At 33.1% G+C, this 13,174-nt stretch overlaps 1 protein-coding gene across 7 annotated transcripts in view; it reads right to left on the bottom strand.

The window, feature by feature from the left end:
* Positions 1–13,174, bottom strand: part of sud1 (Prolyl 3-hydroxylase sud1) — a 63,962-nt gene that overhangs the window by 36,421 nt on the left and 14,367 nt on the right. For all 7 annotated transcript variants that reach the window (XM_076482660.1, XM_076482650.1, XM_076482639.1 and 4 more), the window contains exons 4-8: positions 10,060–10,106; positions 1,881–1,981; positions 1,270–1,386; positions 899–990; positions 139–267 (exon numbers count right to left, since the gene is read on the bottom strand). In XM_076482660.1, the coding sequence (XP_076338775.1) occupies positions 139–267; positions 899–990; positions 1,270–1,386; positions 1,881–1,981; positions 10,060–10,106 (486 nt within the window). The remainder of the gene's footprint in view (positions 1–138; positions 268–898; positions 991–1,269; positions 1,387–1,880; positions 1,982–10,059; positions 10,107–13,174) is intronic.

The following is a 13,174-nucleotide window of genomic DNA, read 5'->3' on the forward strand; positions in this document are numbered from 1 at the left end:
ACCCTAGTACTGAGCTGTTCTTGTGTTTTAAATTAGCCTAGCTATACTTAAAAATACTTCTCACAATGAACCTTGCTTTGATAGTTTTATAAAGCATAATTGGCATGAGAGAAACTACTAAAAAAAACAACTATTTACATCGACAAAACCTGGTCTAGATAATTCCCTCAGAGATTCTACAACAGGAGTTGGTCGAGCTATAGGAGGCCCATGGAACCATCCACTAACAGAAAGTCGAGTTTTATCTTCTGATAATATTTCTGCCACCTACAAACAAAAGTTAAGCTCCTCAGAACTTGAAAACAAATTGAAATATTAATAATGTTGTTGTCATTTCTGTCAGATAACCTACAAACACATTTATTACCAAATCAATATAATTTAGTAACTTGTAACCACTTTATTAGTTCTGGTATTGCTAAGTTTAAAATAAATATTATATTAATAAATATATCAGTACAAAATAAGAAATTGAAGTTAGCATTTTCATTACTTAATTGTTCAGCAAATAAGTTGCAAAAATTATATTATTTTCTATATATATGTGATAATTTATGTATCAGCTTTATTACTCAAAATACATGAAAAAGCTAGAGAAATGTGTTTCAAAACACTAATTATCAATTTATCATGTAACATGTTTTCTTACTTTATTTGTTTTCAGGATTTGGGAATTAGTTTACAGATCCTATTCCCTACAGTATTAATTACAATCAAAATACATGAAAACACTTAGATTAGAAAGTAATTATCTTAAGAATGACAACACCTAATTTTCTCCACCTTCTTTCATTTACTGTTTGATAAACACCAAGTGTTTAACAATATGTTGGGTTGTTCAGAGTTCAGTTTAAATATTAATTCTTAATGTGCATTTCTCAAAACTTCACACTATTACCTGATGAAAAGATTGGTGAGTTACTTCAAAAAATACAAACTTATTCCATGCTGGTAACAAAGATTTAACAATCTTGCAAGGCTGCCCATTACCTATATAAAATTAAACATAGCATTACATAGAAAATTTCACATTATAATTATAAAAATACAAACAACAATACATTCAATTCAGTTCATTAACTTTCATGAAGAAATGAAATATATGATAGCTTGAATTAGATAATAATCTTTGAAATAAATAACTACTGAATGCAATGAAAGACAACATATTGCAATAAAAAAAGCTTTTAAAATATACCTTAAATTATTATACTTTATTGTTTGATGTTTTACTACTTCAACTAATTGTAAAATGTAATAACTTCTTACTGTCTGAATTAAAGAGATCAAGAGTACCACCATCTGATTTTGTCCATGGTGGTACTAAATACAAAATGTAAGCTATTCGTCTTTCTTCCAATTCATCATCATGGCAAAGCAAAACATCTAAAGAAAGAAAATGTTTTACAAATGCTGAACTTTTCCACCAGGATGTATTCTATACATAATTAACTGAAAAAAATAGCAACTGAATAAAAGGTAAATATATGTTGTTACTGTAACAAAATGCTAGTATAACTATACATCAAAAACTCATTTGAAATTTTGGTCAAGTAAATACAGACTTCATTAACAATTATCTAAATATGTTCAACAATAATTTTGGTAAACTGACTGTTTAAATTCTAGAGTTTATAAAGCTTTTCTTCCATGTCTTTTCTTGAGAAAATGCCTTTGGTCTGTTCTAAACAATGTTAAAATAAATGGCAAACACAAAAATCAATACACAAAGTTCATACAATTAAGAAATAGATATCGTATATCTATCAACACTTTTACATGTTCTGCCAATGATGAATATTAAGTTAACAAAAATATGAGCTGGACAGTGAAATAAGAACACAGCATTAAAGTGCATTAAAGGGAGTTATCAAACTTACCTGTATATTGGTATTTTGAACAAAACATGTTTACCAAGTTGTTGAGAGGAATATCTGTAACTTCTTTCATCCACTCCAAGATGTTTTCAGAAAGTAGTTTTCTGTTGACATAAATCAATACATGTATAACTTTTATTAAATTATAAGTATGCATGTTTCAATATAGACCAAAAAACTAATTTTCACTACATTAAATTTAATGATTTAACACTTCCAGTAACTTAATAATAACTCACAACAACAGTTACTATATATACCTAAGTATGTTTAAATGCACTTGAGTAGTGTCTGAAAATCACATCTTAAGAGTGTTTTATTATATAAATGGCAAAAATCAAACCTTCAGAAGCAATATTTTTCAAATTTTCTTGTAATGTCTTAAAGCCTACATGCATATGCTTAATTGGAAAATAGCAGTGAACATTAAGCTACAATTAATACGAAGGCTTTAACACATTTCTAGTTTATTACAATCCTTTTTGTTGTTAATTCAACATTTCTAACCTTACAGCTTTTTTTATCTATGTTCACAATGAACTTAGTATATATAAATATCATTTACATTTATTGTTGTGATATGACTTTTGACACTTAAAACACATTACTATCTCAACGTTACCAGTATGAAGTTTGTTCACATTACTGGTAGTTTTTTGTTGTCATTAAGTATAGGTAGAGCTGAAGCATTTTATGAAGCTAGTTGTGACAATGTACAATTTTAATGTAGAGTTTATAAGCTGAAGAGAAATTGGTGGTCATTCTAAATCAAGTAGATGCAATAGGTAAAAATAAGTGTAAATTGTGGAAATGATGAAAGTTTTGCAGCAAAGGGTAAAGTGGTTTATTAACCATTTTACCCTTTGCTGCAAAAAGAACTTTCAAGAAACTGATTTAGTTTGTTATGAGTTTTGCACAAAGGTACACGAGGGATACCTGGGTCAGTCACCCCTAATTTTGCAGTGAAAGATGAGAGGGAAAGCAGCTAGTTATCACAACCCATGACCAACTCCTTTACCAACAAACAGTAGGGTTGACCATCACATTATAATGCCTCCACAGCTGAAAGAGTGAACATGTTTGGTTGGATGGGAATTCAACTATCAGGAAATTAAAAACAGTACTAATAGGGTTGATATTAGTAGATTTAATTATATTGAGAAGGTTCTATTAAGTAACATATTTCAGGTGTAACTTCATGCTGTTGAGGAACTATGGTAGGAAAGGTTAGCAAAAGTGATAGACAAGGATGAGAACATAAAATAAAGATGTTATACTTACAGGTGTCTAGCAGAATACCTGGGACTGCTGGGATGAAAACGGCATTAAATATCCTGAGTTGTTTTGATTAAATCAACCATATTAACTGTGCTTTTATAACAAAAAGAAGGAAAAAAAATTTCTTTATCTAACTAAATATTTTGATTAAAATTAATAAAAATATAAATGTCTGAAAAATAAAAAGTTGCTGAAGGTATTTTAATCAGAGCAAAACTGGGTATATTGCTTTTCCTTCTTGCATATGCTTCACAACATTTCAAGTTTCCAAAACAAAATTTCCTATGTTTTGATGTTCTGATTTCTGCTATGTGATCATGAGTCATTTGCATTACATTCTGACTTTATCAGTTTTTCCATTTAAAAAAACGTGTTTTTATGTTGCTCACTCCAAGTCAGCTGCCAACTGTAGCAGAGCTGAGCCTTGAATACAGGACCACAGTTCATGTATGGTACAGGTATGATGGTGATAGTATTAGAGCAGACAAAGCGAACTCATTCCCACAAATACTAATATGGACTGATATCCAGAAAAATTGGATATAAGTAGATGATAAAGAAAAATGGGCCAGCCAGTTTTGAATATTAACAAGAACATGGCAAGAACTAACATAAGAGCAATTCTAGGGCCAATAGAGAACTACATGAGTCATTATAAATAGTACAGTTTGTGTACTGCATAGCTTCTATGTGATCCAGAGCAAGAGAAATGGCATACAATTTGGCAGCAAACACAAAACCTGTAGAGGAGATTCTGAGTACAACAATTGAATCAGAACAAACCATGGCAGAACCCACAGTCACCTGATTTTGAACCATCCTTATAAACAGAAATGTAAGGATGGTTCTAAATATGTTCGACAAATAGAAAATGATACTTCCAATCTAGAGTACCAGTTTTCTTCAGATGGCTCAAAGAAAGATCACATTGGGGGATGGTAATTAGCCATGGTGGGATGAGATGATCAGTGGATACAGCTTTATCCAAGGACAGACCCAATTCATCCAACTGCACCTGAATACCAAGAGCAAAAGCAACAATTGCAGACCATCTATTCTGAAAAGTATGGCCCACTGAGGAAGGAAAATACAATCCCAGGTGGGATGCTGTGGTAAGGATAGAAGTTTTAAAGCATAAAGCAAAGACAGTTGCAAATGGCAAAGGTACAGAGAAGTTTCTCAAGATTCAGCATACAAACTCTGGACTGGAAAAGTGCAGAAGGCCCCTGTGCAAAGCCAAAGCCCCTGATTGTGAACAGAGTCCAACACCTTCAAGGCTGAGGTCCTGGTAGAGCCATTTAGAGAAGAGACCCATAGTCTAATTTTGATCAAATGAGGGCACAACAAAGTTTTAGCATAGAACATCAATCCGCTTCCCAAGAAGTGGAAGAGATGCCATTGAGGATGTTCAGTGCCCTTGTACACTTTACACGTAGCTGCCTGATGTGTGGAATAAAGGTCAGATTAGGTCAAAGATAAGCTCCAAGAACTTTGTCTCAGGGACCACAGGAAACACAACATCTTTGAGATGAAGCTTGGAATCTGGGTGGATACCCTGCTGGTGACACAAGTGCATGCAAATGGTTTTGGAGCAAGAAAAGGTAAAATTAATGACTGAGGGCAGTCTGTAGCTGCTGTTCAGTAAACCTCATGCTTGATGATGATATGAAATGTGGAAGTCATCGATATAGAGACCATTTGCAACTGTAGGGGAGAGTTGTTCACTGATGGCATCAATCTTTATAATGAAAAGTCCAACACTCAAGACATAACCCTGAAAGACTACAACTTACTGTGGGAAAGAACAAAGGGTCAAATCCACATGGACTTGGAATCACCTGCTCATTTAAAATGTTTAAAATGGTAAATATCCATGCAACCCCTAAAAGTGGAGGTCTTGCAAGGTGCAATACCTCTGAGTTGTGTCTTAAGCTTTCTAAAGGTACAAAAATATAGAAGCAAGATGTCACTTAAGAAAGGTTTCCCTGATTGACATTTCAAGTCAAGTCAGGTGGTCCATGATGGAATGCTATCATAGGAACCCACACTGAGTGGGTGAGATTCAGGTTGTTTGATTCAAGGAACCAAACAAGACGAGCATTAACCATCCTCTTTAAGGTCTTACAGAGAGAGACTGTCAAAGCAACTGGACAGTAGTTCAAAGGAATCTTAGGATTCTCTCCAGGATTGAGAAAAGGGAATATAGTAGCATAGTGCCAAGCATCAGAAAAATCATTCTACTGCAAGATCCAGTTAAAAAGACCCAGAAGAATACCAAGAGACAGGAGAGAGGTGGTGAAGCATCTCATAATGAAAGTCATCGAGTCTGACTGATGTACTGCCAGACTGATGAAGAGTAAGCTTGAGTTCCACCAGCACAAAGGAGTGATTATAGTCATAGAGATGATCAGCCTAAAAGGAAAGAGATGATTGCTCTGCTTGTGTATTGATGACTAAGAAGGTGGGAAATGAAGCAGAAGTGCTAGATACATGAGAGCAAAATTAAAGGGAGATCAAAAGTGTACTGTTCACACCTTTTGAACCTCAACTCATATGACTTTGGAACTGGTGGTAGAAGAGATGCCAGAGGTCTATTTAATCCAAGATTCCTTCTGGCTTTGACATCTGACTTGCTGAGCATGCGCACAAACCTGCTGAATGCAATGTGGTTTAAAAGTTTGAGACACCTACTAAAAGTGTCCCAAGCCCATTTTTGAACTTTCCTTGCCATGTGGCAGGTAGGATTCCACCAAATGTGGAAAATGAGTTGAGGTTTTAGGAATACACTGAGCAGTTACCTGAACAATACAGTCAGTCACTGCTACCATGCAGTTGTCTACCTCTATCAAGGGTTTACAGACAATGGCAGGATCAAGTTCTGAAAGAGCAGTGACAGTGTGCCATATGTTACTGCCAACTCTCCAAGAAAAGTAAAAGAAAAGCAAAGAAGAGCAGATATACAGATCAATAGCAGTAAAAGACTAACTAGGTGCATGAAAATAAATATCAAAATCAGTACTGAAAAGAGATAGGTTGTGATCCAAGAGCATATGCTCTATGGAATGACCACTCCCCATCAATATCAGCACCAGCCCAGAGGTAGTTATGTCCCTTAAAGTCACCCAAGATGAAAAAGAGAGACTGCAACTATTCAATGAGAGCATCAAGATCTGACTGATCAGCAGTCTCTTCAGAAGACAGGTACAGAGAACAAATAGTGAATGTACAACCTAATGAAGCACACATGACTACAGCCTTCAAGGGTGTATCAAGTGGCAAAGCCAGGGTGGGCACAGGCTGATCAACCAGTAGTGCTACCCCATTAAGCATTCATCCATCACACAACCTGCCATTTCTGTACAAAGAAAACTGCCAAAGGGTGACTGTATCAGCAGGTTTCAGAAATGTTTCCTGTAAGGAGACACACAAAGGATGGTAAGAATCTATTAAATCCTTAATGTCATCTATATTTGAATGAAAACCTCAACAGTTTTACTAGTTCAGAATGGCTATTTTTATTTACATAAAGGAGAAAGTGGGAGGTAACCTCTCTGTTTTCAACCACGTTTTTTTATTTCTTAGATAACGTTCTATCAACCTCCATGTCTCCTGCCCTGGGTCAAGTAGACAGGTCTCTACTGAGGGCGAGAACTAATTCTCATTTTACTTCTCGGGGCTGCAGAAAAGGAAAGACCTGAGGTGATACCCAAAGCCAAAGGAAGTGGAACCAGGCAGTCACTGGAAGGAGTGGCAGGGACAGAGATGGAAGTAGATGTGGATCCATCAACTCTTTTAATCATGGAGGGCAAAAGATTCTTCAGATGTTTTGCAAATGACTCTGCTGGAGCCAAAGAGAGATCTGTCTGCACTCCCACTGTGGTAGTGGAAGGGAACGTAGCAATATATGTCCAAGATGGAGTTGGAGACAACAGCTTTTGAGCCTCTGGGTAGGAGATATTATTAATAGATTTGAAGTGTTGCACCTCTTTCTCTTCCACCCTTTAGAGCAAGTAATAGAGTAAGAGGGGTGTGAACCACTGCAGTAAACACAGTGTGGTCCTAGTTTGCACTCAAAAGTGTCTTGGTCTTTGCCACTACAACAAGCACATATCGAAGAACCATGGCATGATGTTTTTGAGTGACACTGAGAACATCTGAAAGTGTTGGGAATGTATGGCTGTATCTTACAGTTCAGATAACCTGCTTTGACTGTGGCAGAAGAACACGGTGACATAAACATCAATATCAGAACATTAGTAGGTGCCATAATTCCATCTTTGTGAGTAGAGATTAGGTGCACCTCAGTAACACTTTGGTTGGAGAAACCAGCAAGGATCACACACTCAGAAACGTTATTTAAATCCCTCTCAGCTATAACTCCTCTGAAAGAATTAAAAGTTTCATGGGGAGTAACCTCAATGGGCTTTGATTTTAAGATAAGTTTGGTATGTTGTGGTGAAGATGTTTCCACCAAAATGTCTCCAGAGAGCCAATTATTTAGTGACTTAGGGGAGCCAGCAAACCCCTCTAATCCCTTTTGAATAAAAATGGGAAATATGCTCTGAGGAATTCTCAGATAAGGAATGGATAATTAGAAATCGAGACACAAAATCTGACTGTGATGTTGACTGTACAGCAGAATGGTACTCATTTTCTGAATATCTATTTTTTCAATTTTATTTATTTTTTTATAAATAGGGTTATCCATAATAAAGACACTATATTTCAGTGCCCACTGACCCCACCCACTATGTAGCCCTATAAGGGGATGCACTACAAAGCCAAACAATGACACTGCAGCAATGCTGGGGTTTCATGAGCACAATACCCAAACTCCAGTATCATACACAATGTCCACAACACCATAGCCCAAGTGGACCAACCAACTGACCCTTGGAGAGTCATCCAAGGCTGACCCCATCTACAAGAATTCAAGGGCAAAGTGGTGTGTTGGAGTTAGACCCCTCAACCACCAGGATCCTATCCTTCCCTTCACAAGTTGCCACACATGAAAAACATGTGGGTGGATGTTTTGATCTCAGAGGACTTAAACTGAAAGTGAAAAAACCTCAAGGGGCTCTACATTGGAATAAATAATTAAGTTAAAGATGAGGAAGACAGGTTCTCATAAACTGCTTGGCACAATTTTCTAGACCGTTATGGAACCTACAAGGAATAATACTGTTTTAAAATTATTGTTAACTTTTAATAAGCAAATGGTTGGCAAAGTGGAGTTTGGGAAACAAATTAAGTGTAAGTGGTCATTGCTCAATAAGATTTGATCTTTTGCCATATACTTGGTTCTTAATAGGCATGTTCTTAATAGAAAAAAATGGGGTGTTTACAAGTAAAAAAACAATGCTAGTTTATACAAGGTATAAAGAATCAGATTACAGAAAAGCATTATTAAAAAAATAAATTGACTGTAATGAGGAGAGATTTTGGTGGATTATAAAAGATCAAGAGAACTGGACAAATGGAAAATTTGAAATAAAAAAAGCAGTATAAAATGGTCGGCTGAAAATATAAAAATTAAAAGTTAGGATTTCTTTAACTATTTTACAGGTAAGCAAATGTTGTTAGGAATAGAATAGGACTGATACAGAAAGGCTAATATCTGATGATTATTGGATGACCATGTTATTAAATTCTACTTTTTTTTCTTTAATTTTCTGAAATGAAAATTTAAGCAAAACACCTCATCCTGAACAGTTGGTGGATGAAAAAAAAAGTCATTGAAGAAGATTATAATATCAACTGAGCTTGTTAAAAAACCAACTAAAAAAACTGGGAATTTTAAATAATGATAAAGTTTCTCAGACAGAAAATATTTGCTCATTGATTTTGAAGACAGTTAAGGACTGGATATAAAGGAACTTACTTTCTTTAAATTTCTGAATAGTAGGTAAATCCAAAAGAATGGCACTATTCAGAAATTCTTTTAAAAGGGAAGTGATAGAAATTGTCTTAGTCTTATATCAGTTGAATGAAAATTTTTTGAAAGTCTGATAAAAGAGGCATTGCAAAGTCATTTAATGATTTAAGATTTTGTTGGTTAATCAGAGAAATTTTACCATGGGAAAATCTTTACTTCCTAATTTTTTTATGTACAGTTTTGGCCAATGATGAAGCTTCTTGTCATCCTAAACATTTTCGTCCTTAGACAGTGACTCAGTAAAGAGCCAATCCAAACAGCAAGCTAGTGAAACCTTAGTTTTTATACTTAATTTAGTCTATTGTAAGAATAGTAAAGCTTCATCATCTACGACTTTTTTTAAAACTGTACTTTCATGACAGTGCACATGAATTTCAGAACATTACACTTTATTTATCAGTAATTCATATTTATAATGTGTAGAACTGAAAGAAGTGCAATTTTTTTATTTTTCTAAGACTTACAGAAAGTTTGCTCTCTTTTGTTTTGGCCTTTCGTAAGTACTTTCTTGAACAGTTTGGAAGCACAATGAATAAACATATTTGTTTCACTTCAAGCAGAACCTCAGAGTTTATTTTAGACCACCTATAAAAACATCCAGTTTGGGTGCAGAAAATTTTATGGTGCACTATCAACTTTTGCAGTGGGGGTTAAGATATCAAAATTATCACAGAACTTTATTAGATTTTCTTTTGAAGCATATTACACTACATGTTATTTTACTAATTAAAAAGACAATCTAATATCATAAATCTCTTCTCTTTTTTTTTTTTGACAGAGGAGAGATTACACTACACAAAAGCTGTAGCCCTTTATCAAAAAAAAGAAATTATGCATATTAATGGATTTTAAGATTATTTATGGAAGTGTTTGACAGAAATATTTTATAATTCATGACAAGACTTTCAAAGCACCTCATGTAAGCCACATATTTATAATATAAAAAAGTAACAAAAAGCAATTACTTACTTCAGTACTGTAATACATGGCATTTCTATTTCTTTCAGGTCACCTGACTAAAGAAATTGAAAAACATACAATTGCAAACATATTTCATACAAGGTTTTTATACCAGCTAAAATAATATTTCTCTAGAGGCCAGGTCGTTCTTTTTTCTTTAAAGTTATAACTACACCAATTGTAAACAACAGGGATTATTGTATATTTGAGCTTATGAACTCTATGAAAACATTTCATATAAAACAAACTGCCAACTATACAGAGCTGTGTTATTACATCTACAAATAATAAATAAATATTTGAAAAAAAAATAATGATAATGTAGGGATGGAAATATGAAAAAGTACAGAAACAAGGTACAGCTGAACACACAAAACCATACAAAAATCAGGCAAATGTTTCCAAGAAGAACATTTATCTATAAATGAATGACGAATTCTTTTCACTTGCATGAATTGAGATTTGAATAAAATCATTTAAACTGAATAAGGTTACAAAGTTTTACAATGGCTACTTATGTAGGGATTTTTGTACAGTTTCCAGTATTCATCCCTACTCTGTTTCTGTACTGTTTGACATTGCCATCCTTACATCATCCTTATTGGCTTTTTTAACAAAACCAATGAAAATCAGTGAATAGCATCACTAAGGCAACTGTTTTAGCCTAATGTGATGACTCATCTTGATGGACATCATATGTTTAAGTCAGTGAAACATTATGTTGCATGTGCACTCCCAAAGATAAAATGCAACATTTTGGTGTGTAAATTATCAATAACAACTTCAAGCATTGATAAGCTAGCCCTTCTGATGTCAAAATCAGAATAATCAGCAGAACATGTGGTATGTTATGCTACTTCTCAGTTCTCTAGCTTAATAATGCTTTTGACTAAACTGAAGGTCTTAATAGCTTTTGATAACCTAAGCTAAGTGTTTATAAAAATATCTTACATTGATAGAGAAAGTTTAAGACTATGGGAAATTAAAAACTTTACCAATTATTATTCATCTTTTACATACTTTGAAACCATTAAAGATATGCAAGTTAAATGCATGAAACTTTATTATTAATTTATGAATAACCAAAACAATTCTTAAATGTGAGAAAATTCTCATATAGCAATCTTATCTAAAGTGGCTTAAAAGTTAACCATTAGGCACTATTAGTTAAACCTGGTAGTCTGTTCAGTTGTATGTTAATAACCATTTAAAATTCTATTTAAATAATTTTTAAAATTAATTAAATATTGTAAACAAAAATATTTTGACCCAATAATAGACCTAATTTAAGAAAAATGATTTTCATAATATGTACTGTAAAATTATGCTTATTCATTTGCTTCTGAGCTGTAACATATTAAGAGGTAAAGCAACATAGTCTGAATGGCTTTTGAATGTGTGGCTCTCATTCCACATTTGTATTCTGAGGCCACTACATAACAAAGCTCATCCCCAGTACAGATAACTCTCTAACCTGAAAACTACAATATCTTCTATGGTTACAACAAGGCAATTCAAGAATAAATAAATTATGTATATAAATGGATTTGGGAATTACTTATTTAATTATTCTTGATAGTCAGCCAAAGTTTGAAATACTATGCTAGAGAAGTGTTTAACAGAAATGTTTTATAATTCATAACAAGAAATGAAAAATAAAGCAAAATAACAGAAAGCCACAATGTTTGTCAATGTTATCCTTCTTTGATCAAAATAATAAAAAATCAAATAAAAGTAAATGAAAATGTTTACATCACATATTTATCTAAAATAATTTAAACTACCTACAACCACTTCATTGGGAAAACAATTTCACAAGTTTTATACCTCTGATAGAGAAAAATATTTTTTAAAGAGTAAATCTGAATTGTATTTCAAGTATTACACCACTCTCACAAAAGTAACAACTTCAAATCACTAAGTTGGGCATGCATCAGAAATGATTCAATTTACTACCTGCACTCACCTCAAAGTGAGAGAACAGAAGTTGGTTTCCAAGATAATGAAATAAAGTACGAAGTAAAAATTGAGTCTTAGATCCAAAGTATAATTTTTGTATAACAAATCTATAATCAACTAACAGGATTAAAATGCATTACAAACAATTCCTCATATTGGATTTATAAAGTTAGTCTGAGCTACAAGAATTCAGGTAATAACAACAGATACAGATATCCTCCATTAACCCTTTCATGACAGGTCATGGGTCAAAGGCATGTCATTGCATTCATTGACTTATATTAAAAATTTTATTGTACTACTATTTTGTGAATTTATGTCAATAACTTTGAAATCAAATTCAAACTCTAATATTATATATTATTTGATTTCTTAATTTAAAAATTAATGTTAAAAAATCATCTGAATATAGATATTAGTGAGTCACGTGGTATGTTGAATGCAACACTGTTTAACCTTAGATGTCTGTGATGTGAAAATATTAAGTATATAGTTTTGTACAAATTAGGAACTCAAATTACTGATATTGACAAGCTAGAATATAAACTAAGAACCTCATATATTTTTATTTTGCTGCGATATGGCTTATCTACTGAATTATACACGGTGGCCCCATTTAACTCTTCCTTTTTTTTAAAACAGTCCCTTATATACTCTTACTACAGTATATGACATGTGAATAACCAATCAACAGCTTATAATGTCCTCAGAGTGGTTTCCTCAGGCATTTTAACCTGTGAAAAAGCTACCACATTGTTATGAACCAATTTTCCAAAGAGGTAGCTTATGTCTTCAATTTGCTTAAAGTTTCACATTTTTTAAAATCCAAATAAATCTTAGTCAGTAAGCTTAATAAATTATAGTGGAATTCTATGATATCAGTGCAGTTGATTATGATTTTTTTTTAACTCAATTGTATATATAAAATTTTAAAATTTTTTGTCTGATTTCCTCCATGTGCAAAATTTTAAAAGGCTTAGCAACCTATATCTAGCAGCAACCAAATACAAAGGTCATAGTGAGAAGAGAGAGTCATTTGCTTGACTTCTTGATTTATTATCCTATATTTTAATAAAAATAAGTTTAATAATTTATTTTTTGAGGAATTGTAGTAATCTGTATACATATATAATGTATAACAACTGAAATGTGATTGTATATTATA

This window comes from Tachypleus tridentatus, chromosome 2 (genome assembly GCF_004210375.1).
Source record: "Tachypleus tridentatus isolate NWPU-2018 chromosome 2, ASM421037v1, whole genome shotgun sequence".
Lineage (NCBI taxonomy): Eukaryota > Metazoa > Arthropoda > Merostomata > Xiphosura > Limulidae > Tachypleus > Tachypleus tridentatus.